The 18,499-nt window shown below is 46.3% G+C and overlaps 1 protein-coding gene across 1 annotated transcript in view; it reads left to right on the forward strand.

The window, feature by feature from the left end:
• The window catches only part of LOC144762613 (ribonuclease T2-like), a 155,360-nt gene that overhangs the window by 44,364 nt on the left and 92,497 nt on the right, over nucleotides 1–18,499 (forward strand). Inside the window, exons 4-5 of the mRNA XM_078647840.1 lie at nucleotides 777–832; nucleotides 2,921–2,978. Of these exons, the coding sequence (XP_078503966.1) occupies nucleotides 777–832; nucleotides 2,921–2,978 (114 nt within the window). The remainder of the gene's footprint in view (nucleotides 1–776; nucleotides 833–2,920; nucleotides 2,979–18,499) is intronic.

Genomic DNA, 18,499 nt, shown 5'->3' on the forward strand with positions numbered 1-18,499 from the left:
GTGATAAAATCATTAATTCAATAATGAAACTATGTAAAAACCATTCTGCATTAGTCCATATAGATTCATTGCTAAAAGGAATGCAAAAGTATTCTATAGATCATAGATGGTTTCCTGCCAACGCGTTTCGACACGAGGACCGTGTCTTCATCAGGACTTTACCATCATGGTGCTGTAAAATAATATAGATACATTTTACTAAATAGTATATCTAAGCTAAAACAGTTGAGAATAATAAGTACAAATTGCCAAAAAGCTATGTGGCCAAGTATTAATACATAGAACATATGATATACCGCGTAAATATAAGTTCCACCTGATAATAATTTCATCAAGACATTACAGTTTTCATATTATGTATCCTATATATGCACATTTTCCCCTTTTTGAACAACATTCTCAACTGTTTTAGCTTAGATATACTACGCGTTGGCAGGAAACCATCTATGATCTATAGAATACTTTTGCATTCCTTTTATCAATGAATCTATATGGACTAATGCAGAATGGTTTTTACAGAGTTCTATTATTGAATTAATGATTTTATCACATGCTTTGTTCTTATCAAATTAAAATGTACTTTATATGCTAAAACAGTTGTTTAACTTTTTATTATTCTGGTTGTTTTTTGCCAATTAATGTGTGCCTAAATCTCGTTTGTCTGCCTGGGTGCGTTACTTTACAGAAATTGCGAACTGTCCCGTATGTAGTTTGCATTTTCACATGTTCTCTATGTGTAATTTACTTGGATATCCTGTTTGCGTTCCTGTTTTCAGATGGATGACGTCGCTTGCAAGAGTCCTCCAAACTACTGGACAATACATGGCCTTTGGTAAGGAATTTTGAAGATGAATGAAGTTATCTTGTTATTATGGTACCTGAAATCTAAGATGACTCTTTGCCAAAAAGTGGTACCACTACTGTGTAAATTCAGTGACAAAAATAGTATAGTAACGTTGGAAAACTAAGGAACCACAGGTAGAACAATGCGATAGTTTGTGGGATTAACCTCCTGAAAATGTCCATGGAAATTGTTAAACCACTAACCGTACATGCTCCCTCTCAATATGTCTGGTTCTCCAAGTATTACTCAGTAGCTCGTCTGTCAGTTTATATTCCAGACTTGTAATCCCGCTCGTGTATAGTTGACGCCGCCATTCCTAGGGAATCAATGTTTTGAAGTCTTTGTAACTTTGCTCCCTCCTTGAGCAATTAGAACCACAACATGGAGAATCAATATTCAAAATTAAAATGCGAGTGCTGCTATGGCAGGTTGGCTCAGGTGGGTGGATGGCCCCAACATGGTTCTTTAACCCTAGGAAAGTTACTTAGTTAGAACTTTGTAAGCGCTGCACTAAACGCTGTCAGATTTTGAATGCCATTGTCTGTCTTTCCATCATTTAATTCCTTTAGCTTTGGTGATTTTTTTTGTCCACTTGTGATCGAATGGAAACAAAGATATGTGTCCACTGTGTGTGTCCCAATTGTGCATTGCTCTGCAAATGTTCAGGGTCACCAAAAACTCTTTAGAAAGCTAGATCGTCAAATCTGAGGGGATTTAAAAAGAAAAAAGAAAAAAAGTTTGCATTTTTATTTGTCACTCCATGTGAATCGAAAAAAGCTGTTCAGTAGAGAACTGATGTTGCATGATGCAAAAGTAGCCAATTTATATTACTGACCTATGCTGGTCTCTCTAGGAAAGTCCTTCCCTTCCCCATGCCCCTGGCCTGCCCAGATCTGTGGATAGACGTGGAAAAATAATTAAGCCTCCCACTCTGTCATAGCACAATGACCTTGTCAGACAGTTGAGAAAAAAGCTTACCTCTTACCCTTAGTCCAAGGGTGTGTGGGAGGGGGGCGTTTGGCAATCCTTTTGGGACAAGGTAGCTACAAATTGTGACAGTTATTTGGCAGGGGTTGAATATTCACCACCTACAACGTCACTGTCAAAGTGCTGTGGAATGATGTGGTTACACCCCTCCACCTTTCACAACACGACTCGTCACCCCTACCCTTCAACTGTGTAGGGGATTACCTACACCACCCTGGTGTGCTGGTTAATCATTTGCTACCTACCCACCTCACATTGTCATAGTGTCAGGAGTGATTTGGTCAATAATAAATTGAGGGTGAATGTTGGATCCCTTTACCATGTTCACCTTGCACTAGGTCAAAGGGAAGAAACTTGTAGACACGAAAAATAAACTGATCAGGTAACAGCCACTCCAGAGTTGTGTTTTTATTTGAAGAGCTACTGAATAGCTCCTCTGCTCCTCCATCGACTGCAGCTTCTAGGCCGTACGAATGAGGTTAGGTTAAGAAAAATGTATGTCCTCACCCTTCTGACACCTTTTATCCATTGAGGGAGAGAAAATGCTCACGAAAGCCCTACCACCCTCACACAAGGCGAGTGTAGTTTATATGACATTACTCGCACACATAAATAATCCCTCTCGATGTTGGCACATATTGGGTAAGATTTGTTAAACAGCATTGCTCTCGAGCAAGGTGGGGAGTAATTCTGCAGTTTCATGCAAAATGTGCCATATTTAATTAATTTTCAATTTTACCAATGTACAATTGGAGCCTAGATGCACCCACTTCTCTTTAACAAAAACCCCACATCCTTGGCCAACCTGTATTCGTCATGGAAATACAAAATTAAGGCAAAGGTTTCAACCCACTCCATGTTCCCAGTTGGACATCATAACTCGGGTCGTCAGTAACTTTTACGGTCCTTATTTCTACCAGGGTTTCTCACAGTTGGAAAAATGTCCAATGTGAGTGGTTGAGAAGCATTTCTTAAAAATATGACTGGATCATTCTTTCTATTTGTATTGTGTACAATCCTGTGAACTGAACCGTTTTTATTTCTAGGGCAAACAGGAAGTTGCTGAATTATGATTTCTTTTCTCATTAGGCCAGACAAATCAGAGATGTGCAACAAGTCCTGGCACTTCAATAGATCAGAAATTGAGGTATGATTCACCGCAAGAAGATTGTTGTTTTATGTAGTTGCACCTCATAACCATTTGGACATTGTCTGGCATCCGATTAAAAAAAATCTGATGTTGCATTCACTGTAATATTTGAATTACATTTAAAAGACTTCATACGTGTTGATACTCTAAACACTGCAAGAGGAGAAGGCCAGTGGGGAGAAGAGTTGCCAACATATGGTTTAGCTCTTCAATAGTTTTTTTTTCTTGTGTAAGGAAGCAGACCTTTTCAAATGAAGGAAGCCATCAACATCCCTCTTCTGAAGTAGGCTTGTTCTGCTAATATGTCTCTCACAATATTACCAGTGTCACAATGTTATACTTGGGTTACATTGTGGCTTAATAAACAGCTTCTAAATGAATAGACAGCAAGCATATACAGTAGTACGATACAACCAGAAAAATGAAACGTCTAAATTGAACGTCTTGCCAACTGAATTTCTTTGGAGACGTTTTGTGCACCTAAGTATGCGTCTTGTGGTCTGTTGTTATATGGTGATGGATACATGATTTTGACTGTAAAAATATGTATTTTTGTTACCCTGTGGTTGGTTCCTGATTTCTTCAGACACATCACAGAATTGCCAAAACAACCATATATCCTGACACTAGCAGCAATCATTGTACCACCGCAGTCAGTACATACTCGAAAGGGATTCTCTTTCTGTTATAGATGCTGAACCTGTTCTTGGGAAACCCAAAAGGGCCTGGTTCGGCACGTAGGTGAGCTGCATTGGACTGTGGGCCCAGTTAGACGTGGATGAATGTGCTACGGAGTCTTCATTGCGACAAGTGCTCAGCTGCTGTAAGCACCTTTATAGGTGGTGTTTTGGCAATTTGCTGAGGTCGGGCTCGTTGACTGAAGTTGGGTTCATATGAGCCTTACTTACAAAATGCAGTAGGAAGCTAGAAGGCGAGAAGGCATGTAATGGATATAGACTACTGGCTGCTTGAGCCATCAAACACCGTCAGGCTCCAACTGATGTGCAAATTATTTGGTAGATGTTGAACAATATTATTTGCTTTGGTCTCTGCTTTAAAATATCATGAACACTGTCATTTATACTGCAGGGCTACCTGACTAATACCTCATCTGTTTTCTTTCACTTAAAGGGAACCTGGTAACAAAAAGGGAATTTTGAGCCTATACTTTAGGTTTAGGAGATGACACTTAACACTCTTCTCCATCCAGTGGTCGGTGAGGCGTAACTGGGGGGATCAATGATAAAAGAAAAAAGAGAAAGACTGGGGAGTCATGAGGTAAGGGAGTAACTTGGGAGAGGGAAGCAGGTAGTGTCCATAATGAAAGGTGAGGAAACTACACCTCTACTTGTGCCTGGTTGGACAGGGCTCGAAGTTATGAGGTGGGGTTCATGCGGGCTCTCGGGTAGCGTTGTTGTCTGCTGTCACAGGAAGACATGCTTGGGTGCCTTGTGTGAGCCAGGGGAATTCAGAGGTATATTAGACAAGAAAGTGTGCAGGTTTCGTGTGCCAGGAAGCAGATACATGCACCCCACATCTTGTCAAATTGTGGCAACCTAGTTTCCAGTGAGGGTTTTTTTGTTCTAATCCTGTAACCTCCCATAGTTTGTGCAACTAGTCTGTGTAGGTGGTAGTATAGTCGGTGCCCATTTAGAGGTGATGGCTTGTTTAGCTGTGCAGAGAGCCATCGTGATTGACTTTCCTTTACTGGAGTGCAGGGGGTAGGTTAGTGTGTTTGGCAATTCTAGTAGTATTTAGCTGGGCAGGGCTTGTATGTCTGTCAGAAATTTTAATGTCTTTGAGCACCTCTTTCTAGTACGGTTTGGGGCAGCGCCACAGCGGGTGTTTCATGGTGCCTGTTTGACTGTAGTTGCACCAACAGGTATCCGAGCTACCAGTTTTCCATTTTGCTACTCGTGCTGGGGTATACCACCAATAGTGTGTGACCTTAAGTAGGGCTTCCTGTCCTGAGGCACTGCAGGAGGAGATTTGTGCTTTATGTAGGATGTCAGTCCATTCCTTAGGCATGAATGAGCATTCCAGCTCTACTTCTCATCACTCATGGGCTTGAGACTTCATGGGGTTGGCTGTTTTGTTTAAATGTCTGAGGAGGCCCTCGTCATCCTGCTTGGTGATCAAACCTTTCTCAAATGGGGTCAGGCCTTAGGTTGGTTGATCCAGTGGTTGATGACACTGTAGCGCCACAAAACAGAAAAGGGCGATAGAGCCAGCTCAAAGATTGAACAGCCACGTCTTTAAGACCTTCCTAAAAGTCAGAATTTTTTCTTTCTTAATCTGCAGTGGTAATGTATTCCAGAGTCTGGTCATATTGGCCAGAAAGCCCCCCCCTCCCCCCTCCTCCCCAAGCACACTTTTTGAACCTGGGAACAACCAGGTTGTGGGAGTGTACTTAGCGGAGCTGGCGGGCAGGAACATAAGGCTGGAAGTTCTTTTTAAAAAATACTGGCCCCGCATCCAAGAGCGATTTATTCCATTCCACCATACACTGTAGTTGTGCAACATGATTAAAATGAATGAGGTGGAGGACTCCCAGGTTTCCTCTGCCATTAGCAGGTAGACCCTCTTACTGTCAATGAGTGGCCTCTTGCCCCCCTTCCCCCATATATAGGTCTCTATTACCTGTTTTAGTCTACAGACTGGTGATGGGGCGACCGGAAGAGTCTGCATAACGTACAGGAGCTTGGGGTGAATGCCCATTTTTACAGCAGCTAGTCCCCTAGCCAGGATAGTCCCCTACCGACTGTAGATTGGACCTTGCTATAGTTAAGACGTCCACAAAATTGCACTCTACCATTGCACCTAGGGTGGTGCAGATTTTAAGCCCTAAGTAAGGGACCTAGGAGTCTGCTCACGGAAAGGAGAAGTGGCGTTCCAGGTGGAGCTTATTAGTCTGTGGGATTGTAAGTCTGAGGGCCTCTGACTTCTGAATGTTTATTTTAAATCCAACAAATGATTTACAAAAAGTGGCTGAAACAACAAACACCACACTTATCACAAAAGTGTAGTTACTTAATTATAAACCAGACTTAGAGAGGAGGTATGTGCACAAGTAAAGGGGATAAGTCACCATAAACCTCTTATAGGGTAATACAAGTATGAAACCCAATTTATATTACCCGATACTCTAAAGAGAAGTTACAGAAACGTGTTTTAGAACAAGTATCTTAAGAACAAGTATGTTGTAATAAAATGGAAAATAAGGTGAGAGGAAGGATTCTTTTGTTTTTTTATGTTTTACATTGTATTAATTGTCTCAGAGTGTCAAGGCAGTATCAACATCAAATAGTACATTCACATTTATATTGTCTTAATACATGATTGTAAAAAGCAAGAGAAAAGAAACATAAGACATATCAAAACAATGCAAGATACAATTCCGGAAGGCTACCCACGAGACCATTAGGTATGAAGAAAGAAATAAAATAGAGCAAAACGAGTAAGAAGCAAAAAAGAAGAGGAAAAACCATTGATTGGCTTTGAACGGTTACCAGATCTTATTTACTCTAACCGTCTAGTGATTGGAGCCCATATTTTTTGCTCCAATTCTCGTCTCCTACGCCCTCTCAGCCGATATACAGCAAATTCCATATTATATATGGCTAAAATCCTAGGGTGCCAATTGATGAACGTAGGAGAATCAGGACTAATCCACTGAGAAGTTAAACATAATCTCAAAGTAGCCATGGCTATAAATACACATCCGATCTCAGACCTTGTCCGAGCATTTCCCTCCTCATTCGATTCTACACCCAGAATGATCAAATCTGCTGTTAATATTACCAGGATATCAAGAATCAAGTTAAAAAAGGATTCGATGTCCTGTAGGAATTTAGCTAGGCTAGGACAAGCAAAAAAACATATGTATGGCATCAGCAGCCCATATGCCACATCTGCTGCATGAGCTACCCTGTGAGCTCCCCTATTTAGAAACCTTTGCAGGAGTATAGTATAAGTCACAAACAGACATAAAATGTTGGGTCCTCAAGCTACCAGTTATTAAAATCTGGTTAGCTAATTCTAATGACCCCTCTAAATCCACTCGTTCCTTTCCAAACTTTCTCTCCCATCTAGCATTCTGAATGCTCTTATCATCAAGGGAACCTTCCAATGGTATATTTTCCCGATTCAAGATCTATTCCGTATTGTTTCCACCAAAGCGATTTTTCCCATATTTACATTCAGCCCTTGCGTGATTTTGTCCAGGAAGCTCCTAATCTGCAGAAACTTAAAAAACTCTGCTAGAGAGACCATACTTCTCTTGTAAATTCATGAGACTATTTGACCATCGCTACAAACATCCCCCAGAGCATTAATTCCTACATTCCCCCAACTGAAAGTAATTTGGTCTTGAAATATTGGCGGTAAAAGACCGCAAGCCAAGAATATGGTGTATGCATTATTGTTTGAGCATTAATGTTTGAGATCCTAAGCCGACGTCGTATCTTCCTCAAAATTTTATAAACCGACTGAATTATCTTAAATTTGGTCTTTTTATAGTAACTCTGCTCTAAACATTTGACTAAACTTGGTTTAGCATCATTCCCAAGCACTATTTCTTATATGGTTGGTCTAGCTGCTACTGGAACTTCTGCCTTATCCCCTACCACAAGTATCCCTATATGTTGTAAGAGTGCTGCCCAGTGATACAAAAGAAAACTGGGAACACCCCATCCACCCCTCGATCTGGGAAGAATCATCCATTTACTTGCCCTTCTAGATCTGCGATAACCCCATAAAAATCTAAAGCAAACTCTTTCGTCTTTTGCAATAAAAATGCCAGAATTTTTAGTGGTATAGTCTGAAACAAATATACATTTTTGGGGGAAAATTGACATTTTAATAACATTGCTGCGTCCATGCATTGATAAATGTAGGTAATCTAATCTCTCCAGTGTCTTGTTGACAGTTCCAATCACTGGCAGAATATTTATCTCCGGTATGCAATCCACTGCTGCTGTGATCTTAACCCCCAGATAGGTAGCCACTGGAACGATTGAGATATCTACCAGGAACCGAGTATCCTCACGCAAAATCTGCGTCTTATCGATATTTAATTTGTACCCCGAAACAGTACCAAATTGTTCAGCAAAATCCTTCACTACTGGGAGAGCTGATCTTACGTCAATCGTAAATATCGCAATGTCATCAGCATTCGCCAATTTTTTATATTTAGCATTGTTAACCTTTACTGCTTTAATATTCATATTTGCGTCCAATTTTTTTAGGAAAGGGTAAATATATAGCCTAGTGCCTCTGCTTATACCAAATGATTTTGATTATTTTCCGGAAATACGAATTCAAGCTTCAGGTAATAGATAAAATGCCTGAATTGATTGGACACATTTGAGAGACAATCCCCTCTATTGTAGGACAGACCACAGAAACCTCCAGTGGACCCTGTTGAACAACGCTTTATTTGCGTCCAACAGGATCATCCCCAGTGGTGATTCCGTGGCCTGAGCCCAATCAAAAAGGGCGATAGCACGCCTAACAATATCCTTTGTATCCCGACCAGGGATAAACCCATGTTGGTGAATAGACACCAATGGAGTGATGACCTTACCCAGTCTTGAGGCAATCATTTTTTAATAGAGATCTTACAATCAGCACTAATCAACGAAATAGACCTATAAGATGATGGGCTGAGCTCAGGTTTCTCTTTTTTCTTAAAGACTACTATGGTAGTCTTCCGTCAAGACTCGGGCGTCTGACCCTTTTGGGCTAATTGGAATAAAGACTCAAACTCAGTTTGAAGTGCTTGCCGGAATGTCCTATAAAATTCTAAAGGTATCCCATCTGGGCCCACAGCCTTACCAGAAAGGAACGATTTGTGAATGGAATATGATTTGAGTTACTATAAATGCTTACTTTCCCTTATTTTCATAAGGGATGTATCTGGTCTCTCCTGTGCATTACACATTTTTTGTGCAATATAGAGGTTGTTCATGTAGTTGGTTTGATTTTATAGGCCAATTTGTGATGATGCCATTATGCAATTGTTGATAATCTATTACACATGATCCAAAATGGGTTTTTTGAAGTGTTGGCCATTTCTTGGGTACTTTTAATGTAGTGACGTATATGAATATTCATGTAAATCAGTAAAGATTGTTTGGTTGTTCAAACCTTTTACAGTAGATTGTTGTTTTCCAGTGGTTTTAATATTGTATGAGATATTGTAAAATATTTGTGCGTATGTTTGTAGCTGCGAAGAAGTCCCAGGTGGGACGAAACACGTTGGCTAGGACTGCAACAAAAAATGTTTTGATAAGAAGATGAACAATAAAGAAGAGAACAGTAATCATATATGGGACTCCTCCATTATGTTCTACTGAAACATGAATAGCTGACTTGTATTATATGATTTTCCCATTTTGAATACTTGATTGCTTCTGTGGTATCTCTTTGGAGTGCAGAGTAATATAATTTGTTTTTAATCAGACCACTGAGCCAAAGCTCTCCAGCTCCCTCAACTGGGCAGGCAAGTATGAGAGTGGTTGTGTAAGGGTCACTATGATACATGCCATTGGTGTACAGTACTAGCTTGTGTTCCTGGCACCCTAATTAATCTTTGGGCTGGTTTGAATATGATACAAGAGTGGCTCCTTGTAGAGTATCAAAAGGAGTGGAGAAAGTAGGCAACCCTGCCTCATGCCTCTGGCGATGGTAAAGGTGTGCGTAGTCCAGCTGTTACCTGTCAACCAGGCCATGGGGCTGGTATATTTACATTTCACCCATGTGCGAAAACATGGGCCCAGGTCCACTTCAAGTATCAACCTTAAGAATGACCAGTGTACTTCGCTAAATGCCTGTTCGGCGTCCAGTGGAAAGAGAAGTGCCGGGATCCAGGAACAGTGGTCTTTGTCTATGAGGTGTAGTAGGCGCTTGGTGTTGTCACTGCAGCTTCTGTAGTAGGGGATCTCTGTGTATAGTCATAATCTAGTGAATAGTCCCGCCCATGTGCGTGGACCCCGGAGCAATCAAAAATAATCTCTTACAGTGTCAAAAAATGCAGAAAATGCATAGACACTTAAGAGAGAATTTAAAGACAGATAATGCAGCCAAAAAGGCTACACTGTCCAGTACTTCAACTAGAAATTCCACCATAAAATCCACAAAACAGCAAAGCCTGTACAGATTTCCCTTGCTTAACAGCAAAATCCCTCAGGAATGATAGAGAGAAGAACCTGGACAGACAAGCCCCATAGGCTGCCATTATGTGGCTTAATTAGGATACTGTGCCTTTAAGGAACCTTCCAGAACCTTCTCTCAGTATCCCAGAATGCATAGCAGGTCCAACTTAGCCTCAGTTCTTTTTTCCGGCTCCTGCAAGCAGGACCCTGGAGCATTGAGCTCTCCCTTTTCAAGGGTTTTTGTTAGTGTTTTACACTGATTTCGATTTTTGGTACTTTTAAAGTACTTTGGTGACTTTCTTTCTGTGTTTCTGCACTCTTTTTTGTCCATAATGCCTGCATTATTCGACAAATGCCCTGAGTGCTCAAGAAAGAAGGCCAGGTCAGACTCCCATGAGGTCTGTATTCTCTGCCTTCCCTCTTCCCACATTCCTGAGGAGTGTGTGATCTGCAGAAGCTTCTCTGGAAGGACCCTGAAGGAGAGGAAGAAGATCAGGCTTCAGGGACTTGAGGAGAGAAAGTTGAAGGCACGAGGTGGGTCAGGAGGGGCTCCTTCTGCCCATGCTGAGGCCTCTGGGGGGCTCCCCAGGGGCAGGAAGACCAGCCCTCGCCCAAGGTCTCCGTCTGGGTCAGTTGCGCTGACCACGACGTCGAGGGGACGGTCAACGGCCAGTTCCAGGTCTCCCCAGGGCTCTGGGTCGAGAAAACGTCGCCCGTCGACGTCGAGGAACGTGTTCCGGCCGCCGTCGAAGCCGGTGTCGATATCCTCGTCGTCGCTGTCGGCGTCGAGTGGCCGACATCGGAGGGCCCGGCGTCGGCGCTCGCCGTCGAGGCGACACCGCCGTTCGCCGTCGAGGACATCGTCGTCGAGGGGATCCTCGTCGTCGAGGTCGCCGTCGAGACGGAAGGCGTCTCCGGCGCCGAAGAGGTCGACGTCGAAGCATTCCAAAAGACCGACGTCGAGACGGTCAAGGAGATCGACGTCGAGAAGGTCTGAGAGGTCGACGTCGAGAAGGTCCAAAGTGTCGACGTCGAGGCGATCCAAGAAGTCGACGTCGAGGCCGGCGAAGAGGTCGAGGTCGCCGTCGAGGCACCATCGCCCGTCGTCGAGGTTCCGTGGCTCGTCGATCTGGTCGGGGTCGACGTCGAGACGGAGACACGGTTCGACGTCGAGAAGTGTGATTCGGTCGACGCCGAAGGACCGTTCGACGTCGAGGGGACATCGGTCGTCGTCTGGACACCGGTCTTCAACGTCTGGAGGTCCTAAGGACAGGCCCAGGGCTGTGGGGGGCTCCCCACGCTCCGGAAGAGAGGGTGGCTCGCCGGGAACGGCGCATTCCGGGGTGGATACTCCGATGAAGCCTTCTACGCCTCCTTCGCGGCCTGCTGTGCCGAAGGGCCCGCCTCCGAAGGCCCCTACCCCACCTCCGAAGCCGGCTCCGCGGAAACCGCGTCCGGTTGCTCCTCCACCCCCGGTCCAACCGAGGGCGGTGTCGATGCCTAAGTTTCCGACGCCTCCGAAGAAGACTCCTAAGAAGCCTAGGACTCCTGACCCTGGGAGGCCGAAGGAGCGTCCGAGGCCCAAGAGGTCTAGGTCTCGCTCGGGGAGACGGGACAGATCAAGGAGTGGCCGTGGATCTTCCTCACGATCCAGGCGTCATCACAAGAGACGTCGGTCCAGGTCACGTTCTCCATCTGGGACCCGTTCCTACTCGCCCACGCTGTCCGATTCGCCGGAGACTAGGGTGTCTCCGATAGACGATATAAGCACATTCCAGGAGGTTCTCCTGCGTGGAGCGGCGAAGTTGGGCATTGAGGTTGAAGCACCTACGGCTTCTACCTCGGTGATATTTGAGACATTACACAAAAGGCACTTGTCTCGCCCCCTGTTACCTCTGGTGCCGGGGCTCCTTGAGCCCGCCGAACAGCTATTCCTGACGCCGGCGACGGTGAAGTCTGTACCTTCCAGGATCCTAAAAAAGTACAGGGCTCCGGACTCAGACCCAGCCTTCTTGAGGAAGGACCCGGTACCGGATTCGGTCATCGTGACTGCTGCACGGAAGCTTCATGCCACCTCCCCTGCGTCCACGGTTCCTCCGGACAAGGAGAGCCGTTGGATCGATTCCGCTGGTCGCAAGGCGTGTGGGACATCCGCCTCGTCCATGAAGGCTGCCAGTGACTCGGCTTTGCTGGGACGTTACGACCGGTCCCTGTGGGACTCGATGGAGCAGTTCGCAGACCTTGTCCCTCGAGACCGCAAGGAGGACTTTGTGGAGATCGTCAAGGAGGGGATGCTGGTCTCTAATCAGGCCATCGGCGCCGCTGCGGACATATCTTTGCTGTCCGCGCACGGATATTGCCACGGGATTCACCAGAGGCGCCACGCTTGGCTCAGGTTGACGTCCTTGAAACCGGAGGCGCAGCAACGCGTGGCGAATCTCCCGTTTTCCGGAGATACCCTCTTCGGGAAACACGCGGATGATGAGATGGCCAGGATGAAGGCCGAGGCGGAGACCCTGACGGCAGTGGGCTTGGAGAAGCCCAAGGAAAAGAAACCCTTCCGACAGTACCAACGTCGGTTTGGGTCGCAGGGTCGTGGAAGGGGTCAGTCTGCTGGACAACATCAACAGCAGCAGCAGCAGCAGCAGTACAGGCGGCCCTTCCAGAAGCGACAGGGTGGTAGAGGTCGTCAACAGTCCTCTACCGCGACCAAGGGCCCGGCCGGGTCCCGTCCCTGAGCTGTTACTTCCCCCTCGTCCGTTACCCGCTCCGGTGGGGGGAAGCGTTCAATTTTTTCTGGCAGAGTGGAGAAAAATTACTCAGGACAAGTGGGTGCTGAATATTGTTTGCAATGGATACAGTCTACGTTTCACCAGCCCTCCTCCATCGATTCCTCCCGTCAGCTCGCAGTATCAACTGCGCGAGCTTCAGGCGGAGGCGGACATTCTGCTAAGGAAAAGGGCGATCGAAGACGTACCTCTGTCTCAAAGAGGAAGAGGTCTGTACTCTCGGTTCTTTCTTGTCCGCAAGAAGGACAGAAACGAGTTCAGGCCCATTCTGGATTTGCGGCAGGCAAACAAGTGGATTCGCAGAGAAAAGTTTCGCATGCTGTCGTTGCATCAGATCTACCCTCAGCTGCAACGAGGAGACTGGATGTGTGCCATAGATCTACAGGACGCATACTTCCACGTGCCCATTGCATGCAAACACAGGAAATTTCTGCGCTTTCAAGTCGGCACCAATCATTATCAATACACGGTGCTACCCTTCGGACTGAAGTCTGCACCCAGGACATTCTCAAAATGTATGGCAGTGGTAGCGGCACACCTGAGGAAGAACAAGGTGTTTGTCTACCCGTACCTGGACGATTGGTTGATCAAAGCCTCCTCCTTCTCGGAAGCTCAGGCACACTTCCAGAAGACGTGCGTTCTCTTGAACAAGCTGGGGTTGCACATCAACATGTCCAAGTCGGTCCCGATTCCGGTACAGTGCATCCAGTACTTGGGGGCCTCCATCAATACGCTGTCAGCAAGCGTGTCTCCTTCGGAAGAGCGACGTTTATCACTCGTTCGGAAGGCTCAGGCTCTCATGAAAACTCCGTCTACGACTGTGAGGACGGTGTCTTCTCTACTGGGATCGATGGCCTCTTGCATCTTTCTCACTCCTCACGCACGGCTACAGATGAGACCTCTGCAGGAGTGCTTGGAGGATCAGTGGGACCAGAGGAGAGGTTCTTGGGACGACAGGATACGGCTGTCTCTACATGCTCTTCAGTCTCTAAAGTGGTGGTACTCGAAGGAGAATCTCCTCAGAGGCGTTCCCTTCCACAAGGACATTCCCACACAGACCATCGTGACGGATGCGTCTCTCCAAGGTTGGGGGGCGCATTCCGGAGACCTGCAAATTCAAGGGACGTGGTCCCCGACGGAGTCCACGTACCACATCAATTTCCTGGAACTGAGAGCGGTTCACTTGGCACTGAAGGCCTTTCATCCGTCCTTTCAGACCAACTCTCTGCTTGTTCAGACGGACAACACGACAACGATGTATTACCTCAACAAGCAGGGGGGTTCGAGATCGCGCACTCTGTCGCAGGAGGCGCAGGCGATCTGGCACTGGCTTCTGGCTCGAGGACTGTCGATAACGGCCACCCATCTGCCAGGTGTGCAGAATGTTCAGGCAGACGAACTGAGCAGAATCGTGCAGGAAAACCACGAATGGGTCATAAACGACGAAGTACTAGGAGAAGTCTTCGCAAGGTGGGGAACTCCAGACGTAGATCTGTTTGCCACCGCCGAAAACAGCAAATGCCGAGGCTTCGCCTCCAGGTACTACCAGCCAGGGACGCTGGGGAACGCGTTATGGATCAACTGGTCGAACAGCTTTCTGTACGCTTTTCCACCAATTCCCCTGATTCCGGCGGTTCTCATCAAGCTGTCTCAATCCAGGGCGAGAATGATTCTGATTGCCCCGGAATGGCCCAGACAGTGGTGGTTCACGGACCTGCTTCACCGATCTCTCCTTCCTCACATGAAGCTGCCGTGCAGGCCGGACCTTCTCACGAAGTTCGGGGGGCGGATGGTGCACCCCAACCTCTCGTCTTTGAGTTTGGCGGCATGGCTCCTGAAATAGTGCAATATGGCCATCTGAATCTCCCAGAGGATTGTATGGGCATACTGAAGGAGGCTAAGCGACCTTCCACTAGGACTTCCTATGCTTACAAGTGGAAGAGGTTTTGCATCTGGTGCAAGTCTAAGAACTATGACCCTACGTCATGCAAGGAAGATGTCATCCTTCCATATCTGCTTCATCTGGCGCAGTCGGGCCTTAATGTCCATTCCATTAAGGTTCATCTGGCTGCTTTGACTGCCTACAGGAAAGGCCCTTCACAGACTTCCTTTTTCCAGATCCCTGTGATCAAAGATTTTTTGGAAGGCTTGAAGAAAGTGTTCCCTCCTGTCAGGCTTCCTTCGCCTTCGTGGGACTTGAATGTGGTGCTGTCCAGATTGATGAAGGAGCCTTTTGAACCCATTCATAAGGCTTCGTTGCAGCACCTGTCCTGGAAGGCGGCGTTCCTCGTGGCCATTACATCGGCCCGCAGGGTGAGTGAGATTCAGGCATTGTGTTGCCAAGAACCTTATACTGTATTTCATAATGCTAAAGTTGTTATGCGTACTCACCCTAAGTTTCTTCCCAAGGTTGTTTCTGATTTTCATATCAATCAGACTATCACTTTGCCTACGTTCTTTCAGAATCCTTCATCTCCGGCGGAACGGTCTTTACATTCCCTGGATGTGCGGAGGGTGCTGAAGTTTTATCTTGATAAGACTAAAGATATTCGTAGGTCAGACCAATTGTTCATCAATTATGGCTCAGTCAGGACGGGTCTTGCTACCTCTAAACAGTCCATCTCTAGGTGGATTGTGTCCTGCATTCAGTTGTGTTACTGCAAAGCTAATAAGACCTTAGGGGGCAAACCTAAGGCTCATTCCACCAGGGGCAAGGCTGCTACGACAGCTATGCTCCGTAATGTTCCCATTGCAGAGATCTGCAAGGCGGCCACTTGGAAGTCGGTCCATACCTTTGCTAAGCATTACTGCCTGGACACTGATGCCAGGGCAGACGCTCAGGTTGGGCAGGCTTCGCTGCGGAATCTGTTCGCACAGTAGTGGCGTTATTTTATTCTCCACCGCCGCTTGGTGTGGGGATGGGCTTGCCATTCTATTCACTAGATTATGACTATACACAGAGATCCCCTACTACAGAAGGAGTAGTTTCTGTCCTGTAACTCCAGTTCTGTAGTAGGGGTATCTCTGTTATAGTCATAAGCGCCCTCCCGCCTCCCCGGTGGAGTGTTGTTCATGATCATAATGCTACAGGTCTGGCGTTTTTCTGCGCCTTCAAAAAGAACTGAGGCTAAGTTGGACCTGCTATGCATTCTGGGATACTGAGAGAAGGTTCTGGAAGGTTCCTTAAAGGCACAGTATCCTAATTAAGCCACATAATGGCAGCCTATGGGGCTTGTCTGTCCAGGTTCTTCTCTCTATCATTCCTGAGGGATTTTGCTGTTAAGCAAGGGAAATCTGTACAGGCTTTGCTGTTTTGTGGATTTTATGGTGGAATTTCTAGTTGAAGTACTGGACAGTGTAGCCTTTTTGGCTGCATTATCTGTCTTTAAATTCTCTCTTAAGTGTCTATGCATTTTCTGCATTTTTTGACACTGTAAGAGATTATTTTTGATTGCTCCGGGGTCCACGCACATGGGCGGGACTATTCACTAGATTATGACTATAACAGAGATACCCCTACTACAGAACTGGAGTTACAGGACAGAAACTACTCCATCGCTGCTATGAATCCCACCTGGTCCGGGTCAATCCGACCCTGCATAATCGGATTTAGGCACGATGCCGGACATCTGTGAATAATTTGGCATCTATGTTCGAGAGAGAGATAGGGCTGTAGGAGGATAACCGTGTGGGTTCTTTCCCGGGTTTGGGGATCACAGTAATTAACGCCTCTCTCATGGTGTCGGTGAGCGACCCTGTGTCCGCAAAGGAGTTATCGAGGCATGTGAGGAGTGAGCCCTGCTGGGCAGCAAATACTTTGTAGAAGTTTGGGGTAAAGCCATCCAACCCTGGGGCTTTTCCAGGTTGTAGGTGGGCAATAGCCGAAAGGACCTCATTAAGGCAGATATCCCCCTCTAGGGTTTGAGCTTCTGCCTCTGTGAATTTCGTTATGCGTGTCGGCAAGTGTCCTGAAGGATCTACTGTTCCAGCAGTGTAGAGATTGACATAAAATCCCTCAAAGGCCAATGCACACTCTGAGTCTATATGTAGGGCCGGCCCAATTGTGTGTGGATTACTGCAATTCTAGTCTTGGGTATGCAGGCTCGAAGCTTCTAAGCGAGGAGCCACCCTGCCCTCTTCCCTCCCTTGTAATATTTTTGTTTCAGTTGGAGGAGGGCATATTCCACTCTGTTTGTGTCCAGAACCTTGAGCTGCTTACAGGTCAGTGTCCATGCTGCAGTATCCGGAGTGTTGGCGTGTTCACACTTGTTCCTCTAATATGGAGCATTAGGCCTTTTTAAGCTTATTAAGCCTGGCGAGGATTTGTATAATTGTTCCTCTGATGACTGTCTTCATAGTTTCCACAAGAAGGAGATTAGGGTTGTCGGTGTGTCATTGGTCTGGAGGAAGTGTTGGGTGGTAACTCTGACCTAGAGTGTGGATTTGAGTTATAGAATGGTGTTAAGCCACCAGTTCCCCCTGGGGCGGTTAACTTCGGGGCATGAAGGGAGAGCCACATGACTCCTATTTTAGAGTGGTTAGTGGTTGCCAAGACACAAGGAGTAATTAACCATAGGCAGAGCAAGAAGGGGGTTGTTTTAAGACCAGGGATGTAAAGGAGGGGGTTGCCTGGGTAAGATCCCTGCGACCTTGGGGCAGAGGGTATGGTGTTGAACGAGCTGTATGGCCTTAGGTGGGAAGGGGAAAAGTAGAAGGGAAATTTGTGAGTCAACTGCTCCCCCCATGCTGGCCTAGAACAAGGTGTGTGTGGGGTTCATGGAGACATGCTTCTTAATAGGACGGGTACTGGGCATGTATAACTGCAGCCCCTATCCTCCATGGGTAGCAATTGTGGTATCAGAAGAGATGCAGGAACAGATAACTATTTTGATGTATCTGTCGTACGCTGATAACGGCAGACGGACAAAGCTGTGGGTGCATTGGGTCAAGTTCAGTCACCATTCTGAATGCATTGAGGCAGTTCTGAGCGTACTTTGTGGCTTTCATCCTCAGTTGGTTTGTGTATGTTTCTCTTGGAGGCCCAACATTTCCTTCTGTTGTTTTTTCTTCACAATGGAAGGTCTCTCATCTGGGCAAGCTGTTCTATCTCCTCGAGGAGGTCTTCCAACCCTAGGATTGTTTGAGGTTCTCCCATAACGCTGACCATGGCCACCCATGCATCATAGTTCCATACAAAAATGAGGCGGAATGAGTGGCCTATTTGTACTTGATTCCGTTTTTGCCCAAGAAGGGAGTGGCTGCTTTGAACGAGCAGCATCTCTGGAGAATGAGCAGTGTTAAGTCTTGATAGAGTCAGACCTTCAAAGAGGATTGGATGCTGGTCGCTTACTGCCATCATGATGGCCTCTTTATGCTTGTAATGGTGGATTCAAGTGAGTATGTCTTATGTGGTCCTGGTGGCTGTGGATGGACAGCCGGCTCTGTGGGTGCGGTCCAGCACAAGTTCTTTTGTCCTTTAGGTCAGCGAGGATGTTGAGGAAGAAACAAGTGACACATCCTTCCAGGTCACCAGAATCCGGCAGAAGGGGAACGCCCATGATCCTGATGTAGGAGC

The sequence above is a fragment of the Lissotriton helveticus genome, chromosome 6 (genome assembly GCF_964261635.1).
Source record: "Lissotriton helveticus chromosome 6, aLisHel1.1, whole genome shotgun sequence".
Lineage (NCBI taxonomy): Eukaryota > Metazoa > Chordata > Amphibia > Caudata > Salamandridae > Lissotriton > Lissotriton helveticus.